This window comes from Dipteris shenzhenensis, chromosome 30 (genome assembly GCF_047967505.1).
Source record: "Dipteris shenzhenensis isolate YYH24624 ecotype China chromosome 30, Dip_SZ_1.0, whole genome shotgun sequence".
Classification (NCBI taxonomy): domain Eukaryota; kingdom Viridiplantae; phylum Streptophyta; class Polypodiopsida; order Gleicheniales; family Dipteridaceae; genus Dipteris; species Dipteris shenzhenensis.
Window position 1 is genome coordinate 45,213,201 of NC_141625.1, and position 20,344 is coordinate 45,233,544.

The 20,344-nt window shown below is 48.0% G+C and overlaps 1 protein-coding gene across 1 annotated transcript in view; it reads left to right on the forward strand.

The window, feature by feature from the left end:
• LOC147882206 (P-loop containing nucleoside triphosphate hydrolases superfamily protein) overlaps window positions 1–20,344 on the forward strand; it is a 128,026-nt gene that overhangs the window by 64,793 nt on the left and 42,889 nt on the right. The window contains exon 8 of the mRNA XM_087401582.1: window positions 11,809–12,010. Within this exon, the coding sequence (XP_087257708.1) occupies window positions 11,809–12,010 (202 nt within the window). The remainder of the gene's footprint in view (window positions 1–11,808; window positions 12,011–20,344) is intronic.

Below are 20,344 nucleotides of genomic sequence, written 5' to 3' on the forward strand. Positions count from 1 at the left end.
CCGTATCGGCATCCTCAATATCTACGCCCTGACTGATCTCAGACGTAGATCCGTTTTTTGGAGATCCTTGACAGACTTGTTGCCAGAGATGGACTCTTGGATTGTAGGAGGGGACTTCAACAACCTTAAGACCTTAGAGGATCAGCAGGGACAGGGCCCAGAGTTCCTCCGTATAGCTCAGGCAGAGCAGGCAGATTGGGACTCCTTCCTCTTTGCAGTGGGAGGTCGGGACAGTTGGAGGGAGCCTTCCTTTCGCAGATGGCCCGGGAGTCTGGACTTCTCTTGGGGTTACAGGAGGGAGGGAGGCAGACTTCTGGAGCGGCTGGAACGTTTCTATGTCAGTGATTGGGCGCTTGGCAGAGGAAGAGAGTCAGGAGTGGTTCCAGGAACGACACTTTCAGACCATGCCCCAGTCATCCTAGTCCTGGACTCCAGCCTCTCAGTCCTCACCTCCACGTTCATGCCGGATCCCAGACTCCATCTACTCCAGAGCAGCGGTTCACAGCAGGATAGTGGACCTATGGGAGCAGGATTGGGACACCACCAGGGATATGGCAGCACAGGTAGCTTAGGCGCTTGCTGAGTCTAGCCTCATTTGCCAGCAGGAGGTGATTCAGGTCAGACAGTGGTGTTGGGCACGGGAGAGGGGTCTCAGACATGATCTCGCTTCGATTCAGCGGATGCAGCAGTTTTCTCCAGGCTCTGAGGAGCTCAGACAGCAGGAGGTTCGGGCCCGAGCCATGCTAGAGGAGATCACCCAGCGTCGCTCAGAGTTTTCATTTCATGCTTCCAAGTCCTTCTGGGCTAGGAAAGGCGACAGGATGTGCAGAGAGTTCTTCAGGACTCATGGACAGAGGTCAGCAGGGGAACAACTCCGTTCTCTTAGGGCGCAGGATGGTAGTGTCAGGACAGATCTAGACAAGGTCCGAGACTTGGCGACAGACTTCTACAGATCATTGTTCCAACAGGAGCCCCCAGACCCTCGTGGCCGCATTTGCAAGGAGGTGTGGAGATCTACACCGTGGCTCGTGCAGCCCAGCATGAGCGATGCCCTTCTCACCCCTTTCACTGTTGCGGAGATGCAGGATGCGGTGAGCGCTATTGATGGGCAGAAATGCCCAGGTGAGGACGGCCTCTCTAGAGCTTTCTTCACCACCTTTTGGGAGTAGATCCACCGGCCCTTGTCGCAGCCTTCCAGCACATCTTCTCCAGCGGGCAGATGCCAGAGAGCCTTGCGACATGCCTGATTTGCCTCATCCCCAAAGGGAGGGACCGCCAAGAGATCAGACAATGGCGCCCAATCACCCTCCTCTCGACCGCCTACAAAATCCTCGCCAAGATGATCAACAGCCGCATCCGCCTCCTGCTACACGACTTGATTCATGACACCCAGACTGGTTTTGTCCAAGATCGCAGCATTTTGGACAACATCTTCACTTTCTCAGAGGCGACGGAATGGGCCCAGCACAGTGGCCAGCACCTTGCCATACTCCTTCTCGACTTTGAGAAGGCGTACGACAGGGTAGACTGGTCCTTCTTGGAAGGTACACTCTCTCGGTTCGGTTTCCCGGACGAGTGGATCAGAGGTATTGCTAGCCTTTACAGATCGGCCTCCAGTCGGGTTATCATTAGCGGCAGGATGGGGGAGAGATTCACACCCGAGCACTCGGTGCGTCAGGGCTATCCATTAGCGCCCTACCTCTTCCTATTTTTTGCGGAGGCCATGACCCACTTCCTTCGAGCCCGTACCACTGGTCTTCGCGGGATGCGTCTCCCTATTCGAGATGATGTAGAGCTTCTGGACTCCGAGTATGCAGACGACACAGCCCTATATGTGCAGGATGATGTCGAGTCACTGGAGCATGTGAGACTTTCCCTAGAGATTTTTTGCCTTGCGGCTGGAGTGAAAATCAACTGGCATAAGTCAGTTGGTTTTCTTACAGATCCGGGAGCCAGCTCACAGTGGGGTATTTTTCTGGGGTTTCGCTGGATCCCTAGAGGACAGACGACACATTACCTGGGATTCCAGGTAGGCCTGGACATCACACCGGCTCAGTAGTTCTTGTTGGTCCTAGCCTCCATACGACGGAAGCTTGCTTTCTGGAGCACGGCTCGGCTTTCCTTGGCAGGTAGGGCCCTTGTGGTCAACCAGGTCCTTCTTGCCACTGCTTGATATGTGGCCTCTTGCTGGTGTTTCTCGAGGTCTTGTGTAGCCCAGCTGAGGAGACTGGTGCGAAACTTCGTATGGTCTGGTTCAGACGGTTCCGGCACCACCAGAGCTAGGGTCGCCTGGCAGACGGTCATTCTCCCCCAGGCAGAGGGCGGCCTCGGCATCATAGATCCAGAACTGGAGAGTCAGGCACTTCTTGGCAAGCTAGTCATCCGCGGTCTGATCCCAGGAGGGCAGACGTGGAAGCTCTTGCTACAACATGGTCTCAGTGCGTGTACTCCCCAGAGAGGGGGTGTTTGGCAGCCTTCTATCCGAATCTTCACTTCAGCTCCTTTGATTCAGCCTCGTTCCCCCTTCCTCCGTAGCCTCATCTCGGTCTGGAGGAAGTTGCGACACAGCCTTTCCCAGGTTTCCCCTAGCTGCCGAGAGGAGTTAGACAGACAGCCCCTGATCTAGAGCAGCCAGGTGACAGATGTTACAGGTCGTTAGCTTGGAGAGAGATCCCATATCCCTTGGGCGCTCTGGGCGCGTGGGCCCGCGCGCTCGCTCCGGGTTTGGAGGGACGTCTACAGTCAGCTGAGCCCAGGCGAGCTGGCAGCAGCAGTAGGTACGGCACGTGGGATCTAGGCTCGGCGAGCGGAGATTGATGCTACCATTCCTGCAGGTTGGAGGATTCCCATAGTCACCGCACAGCTCTTCCCGGGAGATAAGAGGTGGCTAGGACAGTTCACTCCACGAGGCATTTCTTTGGTGGTTGCAGGCCTCTTCTCGAACTCCTCGGTACACTTCTTCTCCGTCACTGATGACAGTCGCCTACAGAGCAGAGAGGCCGTGATCGACCCCCAGCTTCCCTGGCAGCGCCTTCGCATTGTAGGGCTGCAAGGGAAGACGTGGCATATAGACCCCTTGATTATGCAGGACCAGGATTGGAGACTCTGGATATGGGAGGGCCGTTCCTTGACAGAGGTGGAGTGGGACCCAGGAGAGTGGCGTTGGCCACGATCGGAGACCTCAGAGAACCCTACCCCCTTCTTTTCTTACAGTGCACGCATGGGTCGGCGTGCTCTTGGGGCTCTCCAGTGAGGGCTACCCACACAGGCACATAGGTGGTATGCCCAGGGGATATCCTTGGTCTTTCTTCACACTTTCTGGAAGACTCTTTGGGCTAGCTAGCGTCCGAGGAAGATCTCCTACTTCCTTTGGATGGTGGCACACAAGGGGCTTCCAGTTGGCAGCTGGCTGAGACAGATGGGGCAGGAGGGGCATTGCCAGATGTGTTTTCAGGAGTCGTCCCTGAAGCATTGCCTTTGGAGCTGCTCGCATGCGCAGACGGTTTGGAAGGGAATCATGGGGATCTTAGGGAGGGCTACACCCGAGCTAGGACCGATCACCTTGGGAGCCGTTTGCTGGTGCAGCATTGAGCCGGGACATCACTTGGCCTATGAGTTCTCTAGACAGGATCCCGTCTTTTCATCACGCAGGCCACCTGGGCATACATGGACAGCTTCCCTTGGCATCTGACAGAGACAGATGCAGGAGCGATGCCTCGGCACCCAGTTTGGGAGATCATAGGGAGCATTGCAGGCTGGCATATCTGGACTTCCAGATGCGCGCAGACTGTAGGAGCTCAGACTTCTACTACCCAGACCGTAGCAGACATCTGGAGCACGATCATTCACACGCTCAAGGGTCAGTGGATTCAGGGAGAGTCCCGGGCAGGGAAGGAAAAGAGACGACGTTTCCTTCGAGACTGGGACCACCGGGAGTTGTTCTTCCAGCACTCCACTCATAGTCTTCAGTGGCATTATGCCCCTCCACCGTGGCTGTTTGTCCACTCTCTGATGATTATGCCCTAAGAGGCTTGTATTTAGCATTTTGACTCCTCGGGCTGAATCCGTTTGGTGATTACAGCCCGCTGGCCTTTAGGCCTTCTTGTACTCTCACTTTCAAGTAATATAACTAGCACTACTTTTTGCAAAAAATAAACATAAGGTTATCAAGACTTGATGATGTAAGAGCTTTCTACAAGTTTTTGCAAATATTATCAATGCTCAAGACTTTTATGATTCGTAAGGTTCAGATCTAAGGTCTGGTTCTTATGGACATAGCACAGGGAAAAGAAGCATCAGTCAGATGGCATAGAACAAGAGTGTATAACTTATGTCCTAAACTGGTGAGCAAAAACTGCATGTGGCTATAAGATTGGGGAGGCAACCATTCCGGTTGGAGGCTAGCTAAGGCCATATTTAGCTTCTCCATGTGATCTATGCACTGAGAATAAATGCAAAAATCATCCAATATATATAGTTTTCTATCATTGATTAGTGATTCATCTCCATCAGATAGTAGACTAGATGTAGTAACTTTATTTGTTTTGAATGTTGAATCTTGATGGAAGTCTGTCCATCTGAATGCCGTGACTACCAAACCACGTGGAAATCCATGCATACCATGCCATATCAACACCGCTCTTTGCTAGTCACCTAGAGGACTCCAATGTTAACCTTGGTAATCTCCACTGGGGTAAGGCCTAGACTTTGTTGAGGAACGTCCCTATTTGAAAGATGGCATCAACCTAGAGAGGGGTCATGGTGAACTCTGCCTATATAATTTGATGGGGGACTGAGGGTTTACTTCGAATCATCCTGGATCCCATAGTCACCTGTAGCCTCTCAAATCTCTGCCACTCTACCTCTGAAATATCACTCCCCCAGAAAGGTGCTATATACATGGCAATCGGTCTCACCAGCGTGTCAAAAAGCCAACCCCTCGTCGGAGGGTCCTTGAAGTGAGCTTGGAAGCATTGCCTCTCTAGTGGGGCTAGAGCACCCCGTCCTCGTGTGAGTCGTGCCGTACTCACATGGATCATCATGAAACCTAATCTAGTGAACACTATCCCCATATATGTGTAAGACTACACTATCTCCATAGGCTCGTCATGATATGTGAAGCTCTGGCGACGGGACACTGCTCGCGAGGTATTGAAGATCATAACCTTGGTTTTCCCAAGGTTAACTGTCAAGTCTCTCTCTTTGCAGAACATCTCCAAAGCCTCTAGATGTTTTTGCAGTCCCTCTGTTGAGGATGATATGAGGACTATGTCATCGGCGTACAACAATATCTGCACCATCAGATCAGCTAGAAGTGAACCCTCTCCATCTAGGCGATCGACAAAAGAAGTGATCTCATCGATAAAGAGCCCCTTAAAAGAGTCGGTGATATGGGGCAACCTTGTTTTACTACGATAGTGCTCTCAACCCAGTGTGATAGGCCTGCTGGGGCACGTATCCTCCCTCTTACAGACTCATGACCCCCCAAATCATGATCTCTAGGAGCTGCGACTCCTGTAACCTCTTGATCAGGCGAGAGTGTGGGACAGTATCAAATGCCTTACGAAAGTCTACGAAGCAAAGTGTAGTCTTTTTGATGCCTCAACTTCGCCTCCTCAATAATAGCCCTCAGGGTGAAAATGTGGTCTAGGGTGGAGTGTTGTCTCTGAAAACCTGCTTGCCCAAGTGCTCGCTGCTTGTGACCCTCTGTGTGGCCATTGACCAATATATTTTAGCCACAGTGGGGCCAATAATAAGAGTGCGGTAGTTTCCAGCATCCATGGGATCACGTGCCTTGTGTATCGGTGCTATGGTGGTGGTGCTCCAGGTAGGTGGGAAGCCATGGCATATGGCATGGTTGAACAGCTGTGCTAGGATCGGGGTCAAGATCTCTTGCCCATGCGTAAAATGCTTAGTGCGTAGTCCCTCACGATCTGGTAATCTCCGGTTATGAAGCCAGAGAAGGACAGCTCGTGCATTCTGCATAGTAAACAAATGACACATAGTGGGTCTGGGCATAGAGGACATATCAGGTGGTGCCTGACCTAGGACATCATATAGAGAGTAAGCATATGAATGCTAGACTGCTGGATCTGTGATGGGGATGGGCGACTTTCCCTCCGACAAGAGCCCCCATCCCATAGTAGAGTCTCCTCCGTCGCCGCGAAAGGAGCTGATCACCTCATCCATTCTATGCATGAGGAAAGCCCACTTCTTATGCCGTGTCACTCGGTGTGAGATCCGTTGTGCCTCTGGTGAAGTCAAGTGTTCCATTGCTCGCTCACGTTTACGGTGGGCTCTCATCTCTCTGCACTCATCATAGAACCAAGGGTTTTGGAGCATCTTGCCATCTGGAACACATGCATATCGTGTTGTGGGAAAGGATTGGGTGGCCACATCCTGTATCACTGAGGTAAGGGTCTTTGATGCATCTGTGAGGTCCATCCCCTCTCCAAGTATAAACTAGAAGCATAGAAGCCAGGTGGCTCCTCGCGTACACCGGGTCAAGAGCACAGTCAAAATGGATCTGAACACGAGTGGGTGGTGAGGGGGTCCTCTTCATGGCTGTCATGGCGACCGATATACAGAAGATAAGGTCTGAGTGATCGGCTCCGAGTGGAGAAGGCACAGTAAAATCATGTATCCATGGGGCAAAGGCTAGTGGACCGAGCAGGTAGTTCACTGTGCTACTCCCCCTTCCATGTGGAAAACAAGTGAGCCCGCCATATGATGGTAGACTGCCTCACGATCCGTAGCTCTGCTGCATCCATCTCCGGTACTATGAGGGAATCCTCATTGAAATCTAACAAGCCACGTGTCTGTTCCCAGTACGTGCATTGAAGTCACTAAGGAGGAGAGTGTTCCCGTGTCTGGAGAACTCTGTGATGTCATCATGGATAGTCACATATGGGCTGTGCCCGTCAGTTGTGTCCTCTCGCACATAAGATGATGTGTCTTGGGGAAAGTAACACATTGCAATGAAGATCAGCCATGTGTCTAGTAACTGAACACGAAATTACACATGCCGTGCATGCTCCTCCCTTCGTATCATAGAGAGGAGTGGTGTCAGATGTGATTTGAAGAGAACAGCCACACCTCCAAGATCCTCGTACCCCACTATCCCTCCTCAGTTTTCTCCTATGAGCAGACTCCCATGTGTATCATGTCACTGTGGCTAGCCCTCTCTCTGGGCTCTCATGTGTCTCGGTGTAGAAGATCATATCTCTATTACCGTATGTCTCCAAGAACCCCCTTGGGTCAGACCAAAGGGTGCCATTACAATTCCACACTGCCATCCTCAATTTGTTTTGCATACTCGTCCCATTGTTCAAACACCGTCATGTGCTGTCCCCTTCTCCTGCATCTCGTACTTCCTTTTCTGCCCTCCCTCGAATGATCACCTTGCCATCTTTGTAAACTGCCCATTTCCCCTAGTTTTGCAGCCGCACCATTCCTTCCCTACTATGCTCGTGCTGTAGGAGTGTGAGATGTTCATCCAGAAAGATCTTGGTCCCCTTTGAAGATGCAAGACATGGAATGGAATGGAAAGGAAAAGCAAGACTAGGAAAGCATAATGGAAATGAAATAATGCGAGAAAGAAATGTACAACTAAGCAAAGTACTTACATGATCAAGAAAGGCATGAGGCTTGATGAAAATAACAATGAAAGTACAATGCCTTTATAGGATAGGCACACACACGCTAAGTGTCAAATGTATATGGGATAAGTCCCATAGTGACACATGGCACTCTTAGGATATAAAGTAGTATAGTACTACTCTAGAACACACTAAAAGTCACTCAAATTGACTCCCCATTTCCTAACACCCCCCCATGGAGGAAAGGTGAGGGACTATTGGAATGGAACCAAGAACAGAACATGACAATGTGATGATTCAATGAATCATCTAGCAAAGCCTGATGATTGCGATGACCCTCGAATTGTGTTGCTTCCAAATCTTTCTTGTTTGAAGCTCCATTGATGCCTTAAGTGCTTCATCATCTTCGATGGATCCCAAACATTCTCCTTCATGAGAAGGAGTTGCACTTTTGTTTGCCATGTGGGAAATCCGCCCCCCTTGAATCTGTCCACAAGGAGAGAGTTGGTGGAAAGCGAACCCATAAAGCTGACAGCTAGGAGAGAGAAGAGTGATGGATAGAATGAAGGGCACAAGCGAGCTGAGGGAGAAATAGAGGGTTGAGGAAGAAATGGGAGAAATGGCGGGCAAAAGGAAAAAAAAATGGCAGGTACAATGTAGATGTAGGAGAGAAAGAAATGGCGGGCAGAATACGGGCACCAACTTGCGGACAGCAGCTCCAAGAGAATGTCAGGCAGAAGGAGCAAATGGCGAGTTGGAGTAGAGATCAACGATGAAGAGGATGGACAGCTCCACGTTGAGCTGGCTGCATCATGCTTGGGCTGTCAAATCATTGAGCTGCAGAACAAAATTTGCGTGCATAAACAAATTTTGTCACTTCTTGCAAGGGCTGTAACTTTTCACAGAAAACTCAGATTGCAATGATGTAAAAATGAAATTTGTAGTACTCAAGGTCCTCCACAACTTTGTTGAAGACACAAAGCTGTGATTCTGCTTCTAGATCCGGATAGAAGTGTCACATCGTCCACAGGTTACAGAAAGATGTAGCTGAAGGAAGGAGAAGAGAGGTGGCAGATCATTGCGTGGAGAAAAGAGCTCTAGATGGAATTGGAGAAGCCATTCCTCCAAGGGGAATGAGGGAGAGAGGCTTCAATGTCCTCAATCTCTTACCTCAACCTCTTGAAAGATAGTCTAGCTTTGATACCATATGAAGATGCAAGACATGGAATGGAATGGAAAGGAAAAGCATGACTAAGAAAGCATAATGGAAATGAAATAATTTGAGAAAGAAATATACAACTAAGCAAAGTACTTACATGATTAAGAAAGGCATGAGGCTTGATGAAAATAACAATGAAAGTACAATGCCTTTATAGGATAGGCACATACAAGTGTCAAATGTATATGGGATAAGTCCCATAGTGACACATGGCACTCTAGGATATAAAGTAGTATAGTACTATTCTAGAACACACTAAAAGTCACTCAAATTGATTCCATTTTCTAATACCCTTCAGTGTTGCCCGTGTACTCATGAGGGTGGATCTATCTGTGACCTTTACAACCAAGGGCCTTGTCGGTGCATCTGCTTTACCCAATCTCCACGCTGATTCACAAGGAAGGGATATTCACTTGTTATGTTTATTATTATTATGTCAAAGAGAGACTCTCAGCGGGTAATATTCACTTGTGTTATAGTGCAAGACAACTTGGTAGGTGTCTTTACCAAAGCGCTTCCTGGACCAAGTTTGAAGCTTTCTGGCAAGCTTTACACTTGATTCTAGTTACACGACATTGCCGTCCCTCTAATTCCATAATTGTCTATATGCTTTTGGATGAACATGTGAAACCATGGCATTAGATCCATTTAACACTGAGATGTTTCTAGATAACTCACCCATACTATGGAGGGGGGTTTGTTAGATTTAGTCCCATGGTATGGCCTTGTAGGCTAGTTCTAGCTAATTCTAGTCATTTTTGGGCATTAAGTCCACATAGCCAACGTGTGAAACTTAGGACTCCATCCTAATCCTAATCCTAGGGTTATTATGAGGTTGCACTTTCATTTCATTACATACTGCATTACTCAATGTACTATATGTTGTCCCATGACTTTGTCACTTCAGACTTTGTCTTCTCGCTCAATCCTTCAAATAAGGAAGAGAGGGGTAGGAGACGAGGCATCACCCTTGATGTAGCCCACCGGATCGAGAGATCGAGGAGACCACACCCTTGATGTCACCCACGGGATCCAGAGATCGAGGAGACCACACCCTCCCCCACGTCGAGAGACAGCACGACAAACACGGATATGAGAGCTCCTCACATCTCATCAGAGTGCCACTAGGTTACTTGGATATACGAAACTTGAGCATGTACTAGGGGTAGCTTCTGAATTGTCTTTATCAAGACAGCTATGGTATATATGGAAAAACCTTATGCAAGGTGATCTTGGGTCTCAAGCTTGGGTTTTAGCCTCTACCATTCTTTAGACCCTTATAACCTCCTATAGGTCTCATCCCCTTTAACAAAAAATCCCCTACGTACGAACTTTTTAAATTGCTTACTTAATGATTCATAACCTTATGTATTCTGCTGCTATCCCATCATCTCTACTGAGGCTTAGGAACCCTTTCAAACGAATCCCTCTTTTCTATCTTCAAACTGAATAAAGCCTGCTGTGACGATATCTTCGAGCCCTTCATGCGAGATCCAACTAACGTTTCTAGCTGGGCCGGACCTCATGGGTTGCCGGTTACATTATTCAGCCTGATCAATCTCCCTCACCATAGCTCAATAGGAGTGATTTGCAAGCTAGCCACGGAAGATCAAGCATCCTGTATGTGGATGATATGCTGCTCACAGTCACAAGGGAAGAGATAATTGCAGATTTAAAGAATGATCTTGAAGCTTCATTCGAGATGTCTGATCTTGAGGCTGGGGCTTTTTTCAGGGACTGTTTTAGAGGTTCAATTAGGACTGCAAGCCCACTTCTACTCCCATGGAGCCAGGGCTGAGGCTATCCATGCATGATGTAGGTGAACCTTTTGATGCTATTAGAGAGAGTCAGATTGTTGGATACCTCATATTTATCTGCAATACCCGTCCAGATATTCAGTTGGGTATATCCCAGTTGAGCAGTATATGCAGAGCCTAAAGACAAAGCATTGGAGTGCTATAAAGTGTGTTTTCAGGTCTTTGCAGGCTACTCAAGTCTCTTGGCCTGTTCTATGCCAGGGGGGTGACTCTGAGTTGCATGCTTTCAGTAGTAGATTATGGGCACACACACACTCAGCATACTTTGGTACTTTATACTAGTTATTTTAGACTCCCCTGTGGAACATGGATCATGGTATGTGAGAAGCGCATTAGACATCCTATATTCCCTGCCCCGAGGGACATGGATCATGATGTATTTGTTTTTTGGTCTCAAAGGTTTTTATAGCCTTTTGCCCAAGTCAATGATTCTTCCTTCCATTGTTTCCCGATTTGGTTTCCATTCTCTCAAAAAACTCGCTGCTCTAGCTGGGTCTATCCTTGTTTTTCGGTCAATTCAAGCTCTTCAATGATGTCTTTAAAGAGCCTCTATCTCGTTTTCCTCCAAGTTTTGCTTCGATGGCTTACGCATTATTAGGTGTCCATTGGTGCACTAGTAGGTGATAGTAATGGTAGTATTTACACTTAGATGGCCAATGTTCAAACTGAATTGGATACTTTTATGAATGTATTTATGATTCGTGTTTAGCGTGTTATGGATGGAGATTGAGTGGTTACATTACCATTCAGCTCATAGAGGGAACCTATGTATCATTCCTTTATGTTGTGAGCCTCCTCAGGCAGCATATAATCCTCCTTTATGTCTTTGACCAGATATCTACTACTATAGGCTTGTGGAGTGGTAAAGGGGATTAACAATTCCATTAAGTTAGGTGTGGTGCTTCTTCCCGGAGTCGTATATCGAAGAGTGAGCTCAGGGGCTTAAATGTTTTTCTCATTTGAAACGTATGTTAGCTTAGGTGGCATATCCCTTGTTATTGACTTCATAATAATATTTTATAGCACTTTAATTTTGATAGTAAATATATTTTGCTTTATGTTGGATAATGCTTTTTCGTCAATTTCTCAAAATATCAATTGGTAGTCAAAGGATTTGGTCATTGGTGTATATAATCATATTTAGATGCTTTATGGAATCTGTTTTGTTGCTCAGATAATACTCAAATGACAGTGAATAATCAAATGGTGGTGGGTACACTTATGAACCTTGCGGACAACCCAACTCGAGTTAGTGTTGGTCAAGATTGGCGAGAATCAGATATCGTTAATCGAGTTCCGATCATAGTGACGGGCAATGACTTCTCCACTATATGGGCTCCTTTGATTAGAGATGGACGTATGGATAAGTTCTATTGGTAAGTGTTCATGATTATTTGTAAGAACATTCTCATGTAATCGAACTATATGTCATCATTGGTGCAGTGGGTCCACATGTTACCTTAGTTGATTGCTTGACTTTGTTTTGGTCTATTTTGTAACCCCACAATTCTATCATGTGAGCAAGAGTTGCCATGGATACAATATCAAAGAGAATACAATACTTTAGTTAGGTTTCTTCTTGTGTGAGATTTTAGTGTGCATGTGCATGTCTGTTTGTTCTTGTGTTAATACATGCTTTTGGCATGTATGCATGCAAAAATCCTAATCTCCTTCAACATGGCACGCACATGCACAAAGAGAGAGAGAGAGAGAGAGAGAGAGAGAGAGAGAGAGAGAGAGAGATGTATTAACATCTTCAGGAGGCCTCACGGGCCTATGAGACAAAGTATAATATTAGAGTGACACATGCTCATACAAGCCACTATGGGCTGGGACAAAGGGCTCACTGAGGCCCTTTGCCGAGAAACTCAAAACTCAAACTCAAAAACAAAAATACCAAAATACAAGATGATGATCCAGAGCTAAGGACAGATGGTTAAAATCAGACCGAGTCGGAGTCAAAAGACATAATGCACCATGGTAGCTCTCCTAAGGGCAGCAAAGATATGTTGTATTCGAGTCTGTGTGAGTGTCTCATGTTGTGTGGCAGGGGGTACGGTCTCTGATGGGCCATGTTCGATAGTGACACCTCTAGTCGGGCAGTCCATGTAATGGTCTGAACCTCCATCGTGCGTGTTGTGGTGCGCCATTGGATGATATGTGGCTTCTGCATATGTGGGTGTGTATATCCTCATCGTCGTCTCGTCTCACATACCTTTGTTGTCCTCATGTCATTGATCTCCTTCTCCTCTACCTTTACATGCCTAGGCCGACTCAAACGTGTAGAAATCTGTGACATGCCATTGGCGGTCCACCCCTGTCTCTTGTGGCATTGTCCTCTCCTGCTTTGTGATCTAGCATAGAAGGATCTCTCTATGTTGTCTCATCTTCATTAGATAGAGCTGAACACTGACATGATCCAAAAACTGAATCAGTCGCGAGAAGAGGCAGACTAGATAGGTACATAGTAAATGCTCCTCTGTCTCTACCTCCCCTAAGTTATATAGTCTGTAAATTCGTTGCTCCCTGGGGATACCTATGGCTATCCCTGTCTCAATCCTTAGCTGATGGGATGAGACCCGCATCTGTTCGATGGCAATCCTGAGGGCATGTTAGACGCCTCTATCCTCTAGGTACTGAGGTTTGATGATCACCCCATCCTTTGATACTCTCAGGAAGTGGTCGCAATAGAACCGGGTCTTCGTGGGGAACTCCTGGTCCCCTCCCCAAGTCCGTGACGTATAGACTGGAGTAGGTCCAACTATATAATACGGTTGACCTCACCCTGTGGGACTAGGTGATTAGGAGTGTCCAAGCTGCAACCTCTCAAAGCATTGCCACTCTCACCCCCAGAAAGGTGTTGTGTACACGGCAGGGCTTCACCAATGTGTCGACTAGCCACCCCCTCGTCCGGGGATCCTGAAAATGTGCCGAAAGCAGCGCCGCTCTAGTCTAGCTAGAGCTCCATGCCCTTGTGTGAGACGTGCCCTAGCTACATGGGTCAAAGAGAGAGAGAGAGAGAGAGAGAGAGAGAGAGAGAGAGAGAGAGATTAATGTCCAAAAAGTGACTTACTACATCTGGATAACTAGAGAGTTCAAAGTTTAGCTCGTCCTGAGTTATTATAGAGCAAAATTGCATTTTAAAAGTTATCATAAAATGGCTTGAATGAGAAATGAACCGAAAGATACGAAAGGGCAAAAAGAAAATGAGAGGAGGACAGAAGAGCTTTTAAAAGAAGGTGTTAGGTATCGTGAAGATCTATTGCCCAGCAAATGTGAATCTGAATGGCTCCAAGATGCAATCATGGTAGGGAACTAGAAATTGTCTAGGGCTATGCACTGAACTCTTGTCAAGAAGGGTGAAAAGTGAAAATAGCTCTCCCACATTAGCCGTGAACCTAGGTCATAAAAATCTGAATTGATTCCTGAACATAACAAAGCTTTATGATCAAAGCTCTATCAAGGAGAACACATTTTACGCTATAACAAGGGTCGTTCCATATATCTATAAGGAATGTAAAATGCATCGCATTCTATGTTAAGTCCACATGGCATTTGATCTTGGCTGGAGGGTAATTCCTTGCTATTCATGGAATGTACGAGGAAAGACGTTGAACCTCCACCACCCACTTTGTCGATAGTTCGCAAAATTTTCCCTTGCATTGTTTTCCCATCAACACAGGAGGTAAGGAAAAGTAATTTTCTTCAGACCATGTAAACGAATGCATCTTAACTTTGTTAGTCAAAATTTGAGCAGCCTAATGGCTTTCTTGGTTGAGCCAGCTAATACATTTAAGGTTTATAGTACTTTGGATTCTTCCAACAATTCTTACCCTTGTGACCTCAATGTGAGGCATAACTCATGGGGATCATCATAGTGTGTTTTCAAGGAACACAAACAAATTGTTTGTAGTAGACATGAATTCGCTACATACAATTGCTAGTGGTACCTTAGCCAAATCGATGTAGAAACAGAGTACATGCAGTACCGCTGCTGCTCCCCGCTCCTCCTGCTGCCCTTCCTCCTTCCTGCTCCCCTCCTTGCTGCCCCCTCCCTCCCCTCCCCCCTACCTGCTGCTCCCCCCGCCTCCCCTCCCTCTCTCCCCTTCCCTACCTCCCGCGCTGCTGCCAGCCCCTCCCCCATGCGTTGCCTGCCTGCATGCCCCCCCCCCCTGCGCTGCTGCCTGCACAGCAACCCCCCCCCCCCCCCCCCTCTCCTCCTCTCCTCTACCCTCCCCTCCTCTCCCTTCCTCCTCTCCTCCTCCTGCCCCCTTCCCTTCCCCTCTCCCTCTTGCTGCCCTTCCTTTTCTCCTTGTTGACAACTCCTCCTCTCCTTGCTCAATCGTCTCTCTCCCTCCTTCCTTTCACCCTCTCCCTTCATCAAGTGTATGCCTATTTTCTTTTGGGGGTCTCTTGGGCTTCAGGAAAGTGGACGGAGTTTTTTTTTTTTTTTTGGGTGTTTGAGTCAGCCTTTCCCATCTCGATTGACGAATGGATACCCATTCAGTCAATTCGTTACCGCACACACCAGCCGCGAGAACCATCACTTTCTCAAAAGATGAGCTGCAGCAGTTGCAAAAGGATTTGGAGCATGAGTGTTCCATGACACTCTTGGCACACATCTATGGCTCCCACCCCTCCAGGTCTCAGGCTAGAGATTGGATGCTTGCGATGATTCCTCAGGACCTCGCTCCCCACCTTAAGGATGTACGTTTGTTGGGACGAGGTTTCTTTCAGGTGTGCCTAGATTCCCCGGATGTCACGAGAGACTTGCTGTAGACTGGGTTTCTCTTTCTAGACTACAGGAGGATTTTTTTGTATCCCTTTCAACTGGGCTTTGACCGAGTTGAAGAGGACAAGCATGGAGTTTCCGTCTTCATTAGGTTCCCTGGTCTACCTTCAGTTTATCACCCGCTTCTTTCAGTTATTGGCGAGAGGTTTGGTGTGGTAGCAGAGATCCCCCCTCTTCCTGGCGAGCCTTCGTCGGCTGTTGAGGCGGTCAGGATGGATGGGGTACCCAGGGTTAGGGTCTTTGTCAAGGATCCTAACATTTCAAATGACCACATCATGCTACAGCAACCCGATGGGTAATTCTTTTGTCAGATATTTGAGGTTGTAGGTTGTCAGGACCACCAGTGCAGGATTGGCAGATCCTCTGGGCACTTCACCAAAGATTGCCCAAAGAAGAAGAGGCCAAAAAAGCAACCAGCTCGTACTAGGTTACGACAGAGATCAAGAACAGGACCTATCGCTCCATAGGCACCACCTCAGACACGGGCCCCCTCTCCTCCTAGGGCTATCCGAGTCCTTCTTGCACACCGCACTACTTCTGGCCCGTGGTGGGTTGCGGTCGCAGTTAGCCCTCTACTTCAGATCATACTTCCGCCGCTCCAGAGACTACCCCTCAAGAGCCTCAGGAGGTTACTCCATGGAGCCTATTGTTTAGGAGCCTTCTTCTGCTCCACCACAAGATTAGGCTGTGCCTCCTTCAGCAGCTCAGGTTGTTGGCACCTCGTCCGTAGCACTTCTTGATGATCAGAACGCAGCACATGTGGCTCCTTTTGTTGACAGAGAGAAAGGGGTCTTACATTCTTTCTCTGCTTCGGTAGGAATCCTTCGGACCCCTTCCCGAGGACTGGCTCAACGGAATTCCTTTTCCGCTCTTGAGGACCTCTCTAACCTCTCAGATGATGATTTTGTACCCTCCACTTTTGGAGAGCCAGTTATCGGCATCCCCTTGAGAGATCCTTCTCTCTCTCACCGGTGGACTTTCCTCCCCTTGGACCTCGTGTGTATGGCAGGAGGTCAGCTCTAGTAGAGGATTCTTTTTCCGCCACCAGGTCATGTAAGGTATTCCAACCCGCTTCCTCCCGCCGATGAGGATAGCCAGTTGGAATATACAAGGGTTGGGCAGCATCCCTCATCGCCGTTGTAGACAGCTGATAAGGAATCATCTTCATCCAGGTGTGTGTCAGGTGGTTCCTTAGACATTCTTTTTCTATAGGAACACAAATTGGATGCCAAAGATTGTTCCAAGACAGGTAAGCTGCTTTCAGGCCGGACGTTTTGGCTTCTTGCCTTGGGAACCAGAGGAGGTACTTGCATATCAGTTTTAGACTCTATCCTCCCTCTGGTCGTTGGACACAGTACCATCACTACCTCCAGGGCCGAGTGGATTTTGCTTATGGTTGACAGACGTAAGGTTGGTTTCCTCAACCTCTACGCTCCGAACAACAGAGGGGACCGTGTTCTTTTTTGGAGAGAGTTGCTCTCATGGACTAACATTGCAGATTCTTGGATTATTGGAGGTGACTTCAACATGGTTGTGGCACCATCCAATAAGAAAGGGGGAAGAGAAGGTGGTATTGACTCCCTTGACAGAGCAGCTTGGATGCCTTCTTGTTCAGAATCAGTGGTAGAGATGTTTGGTCAGATGATGCATTTCATATTCAGTCTCAGTCACTCTTGTTTTCGTGGTCGAACAATAGGGTGCAAATGCCTATCCATGCTCGGATTGACAAATTCTATGTGGATGACTGGGCTCTTGATAGAGGGGGGACAGTTTGCATTGCACCTATCAGCGACTTTTATCATTTAGTTGCTAGTACTAGGCGAATTGAGGTACTCAGGTAGGAGATCGGTATCCGCCGGCAGTTGATAGCTCTGCAGAGCGAGGAGCAGAAACGACCCTCAGAGGCTTGGATCTAGGAGCACCTTGCTTTAGCAAGGGCTCACTTGCAGACATTGCTAGATCAGAGAGTAGAGATGCCTGCCATGCACGGGAGTCTTTTTGGATACAGATGGGAGGGAGAGTCAATAAACACTTTTTCTCTACACTTAGTCCTAGACATAGTAGAGAGAGTGTCAGGCAGCTTATTGACTTTGATGGGGTTTTGCAGTCTCATCCGCATACCGTCATGCACTTAGTGACAGATTTTTATTTCTCCCTTCTTTCTATAGACCCTGACACACAGGCCAGAGATGTGACTAGAGATGCGGTTTGGCAGCGTTTACCTGTGTTGGTCACACCAGAGATGATATGCTCATTTGAAGCATGATTTACCAACACAGAATTCAAGATTGCTCTCTCCGCCCTTCATAAGGGCAAGTGCCCTGGTTCAGATGGTCTTACCCCATCTTTTTTTATAGCCTTTTGGGATATGATAGGTGATCATTTTACTTCAGCCCTGGAGGGCATTTGGGACTCCGGTGAGATGCCTGACTCACTTACCGAGGGACTTATACACCTTATCCCGAAAGGTGGCAATAGGAAATTTGTATCCCATTGGAGACCCATCACTCTTTTGGGCACTCTATACAAAATTCTTGCCAAGGCGATCAACATTAGATTGCAGCCCCTTCTTTCAGACCTCATCCATGATATTCAGATAGGCTTTGTGCATGGCAAGAGCATATTTGATAACATCTTTTCCTTCTGGGAAGCCTCAGAGTGGGCTATGCAGAGCAGGTAGAGGCTGGCAATTCTACTCTTGGACTTTGAGAAAGCCTATGACAGAGTAGATTGGGGTTTCTTGAGGGCAAATTCGGGTTTTCAGATGCATGGATTAGAGGGGTAGCCTCCCTTTACAGATCAACCCACAGCCAGGTTTTGACTGGAGGGGTAAGGGGTGACAGGTTTCAGATTTCCAAATCAGTCCGTAAGGGATGCCCTTTAGCCCCCTTCCTGTTTCTTTTTGTGGCCGAAGCTATGAGTATCTTTCTTAGATCTCAAGTAGGTTTATATGGGCTGAGATTGCCCTTGAGCCAGGAGCAGGAGCTTCTGGACTGTGAGTTGGCTGATAACACTGCCATTTTTATTGAGGCCTCCTTGCAGTGACTGGATGCTTTCCAGACAGCCTTGGATATCTATTGCTCAGCTACAGGAGCACACATTAACTGGCAAAAATCCTTTGGCTTTTGGATCAGCAATGAGGACACTCCAGGCTAGGGAGTTGACATTGGCTTCTCCTGGATTCAAAGGGGTATTCCTGTCAGATATTTGGGATGCAGGTAGGGTTGGGCATCTCTCCAGCACAACAGTTTACTTCAGTACTAGAGAGTATAAGGAAAAATCTTCTCTTCTGGAGCTCAGCCAAACTTGACCTTGCATCTAGAGTTGTGGTAGTGAACCAGGTTCTCTTGGCCACCGCCTGGTTTGTGTGTATGCTGATACCGGTCTAGAGAGTGCATCACTCAGCTCATTAGACCAATCAGAAATTTTTTATGGAGTGGACTCGATGGCACGGCAAATGTTGGAGCAAGGGTGGCCTGGGAGACCATTATTCTCCCTACATGTGAAGGGAGCCTTAATATTATTGACCCGGACCTGCAATGCAGGGCATTGCTTTGTAAGGTGGTGGTGAGGGGTCTCATGCCTGGGCAGGAACCTTGGAAGGACTTCTTTTTTGGATGCATTCAGGTTTGCACACCTACCTTGGGAGATGATTGGGTGGACAGCCCTCGATGGATTTTTACTTGTGCCTCTCAGATCTCTTGCATCTCCTCTCATGGCTGCCATCTTGAAAGCTTGGGGCAGCTTCAGGAATACACTTTGCAGGGTTCCGCCCTCTACCCTCGAAGAGATTGATAGGTAGCCGGTCATTTGGAATGACAGTATTCTTGATGAGCATGGCAGACCACTGGGCACTTCGCATTACATGCAGTGGTCTAGATGGGAGAGAGGCCCCGCCTTCACAGTAGGCACTTGGAAAGCATTTATCAGGCTACCTGAGGATCAGAGAGACTGCCGTCCATGACTCACCTCAGAGGGACAGCACGCAGGATTCAGTAGATAGATGCAGCCATCCCGGTAGACTGGACAGTTGATATGCCTATTACTTCTGCCACTTGGATGGGAGCTTTCTCGAGGATAGTTGTTCCTCTTCAAGTGATCGCTCTTCGAGGTGTTGGGAAGGATGCACTTGTCTTTGAGGTTGGGAATGGGGGTCTACTTGCTAGATCCACAGATGATGTTCTTCTAGAGGTTGCCTTTCGGCTTGTCAGGATTGCTGGCTTTGTGGATCATGGAGCGGGCTTGCAGTGGTATTTAGACCCTGACTCTCTGCTCTTGGCCCTGGGATCCTGGAGATTGTGGTTATATCGAGGTGCACCTATCAGGTGCTTGCAGTGGGACCCAAGAGAGTGGGAGTGGATAGATCATGGACACTGAGAGAGGGGGATTCCCTTCTTTTGTTTCACGGTTGGTAATGCCAAGAGATTTCAGTTGAGCAGTAGGGGTTGGATTCCCTCCATAGCCCCCCATTGGGACAGCTTCTTCATCATCGTAGAGTTGCATAGGAACTTCTGGAGGAGGCTCTGGAAATCCCTGAGAAATAGAAAGATCACTCTTTTCTTTTGGCTTTCTATTCATGGAGGGATTGTAGTGAATCTATGGAGATCACGATTTGGGGCTGACCCTACTTGCCGTCGTCATCATTCTGCAGAGGAGTCAGTGCGACATTGCCTTTGGGATTGCAGTCAGGCGAGGACTGTTTGGAAAGGGGTTGCTCGGATACTCAGCATTTTTCATACCTCCTCTTTCTTCATGACTTGGGGCTCGATCGCATGGTTATCCCTTACTGGGCCCTAGATGTTTTATGAGGGTGAGCCTTCTTCTTGGGCACTCGTCCGCAGGCAGGTGATAGAGACATGCTCTCTTCAGGATGTACCAGTTACGTCCTTCAGAGCTTCTCATGCTTCAGTGGACACTT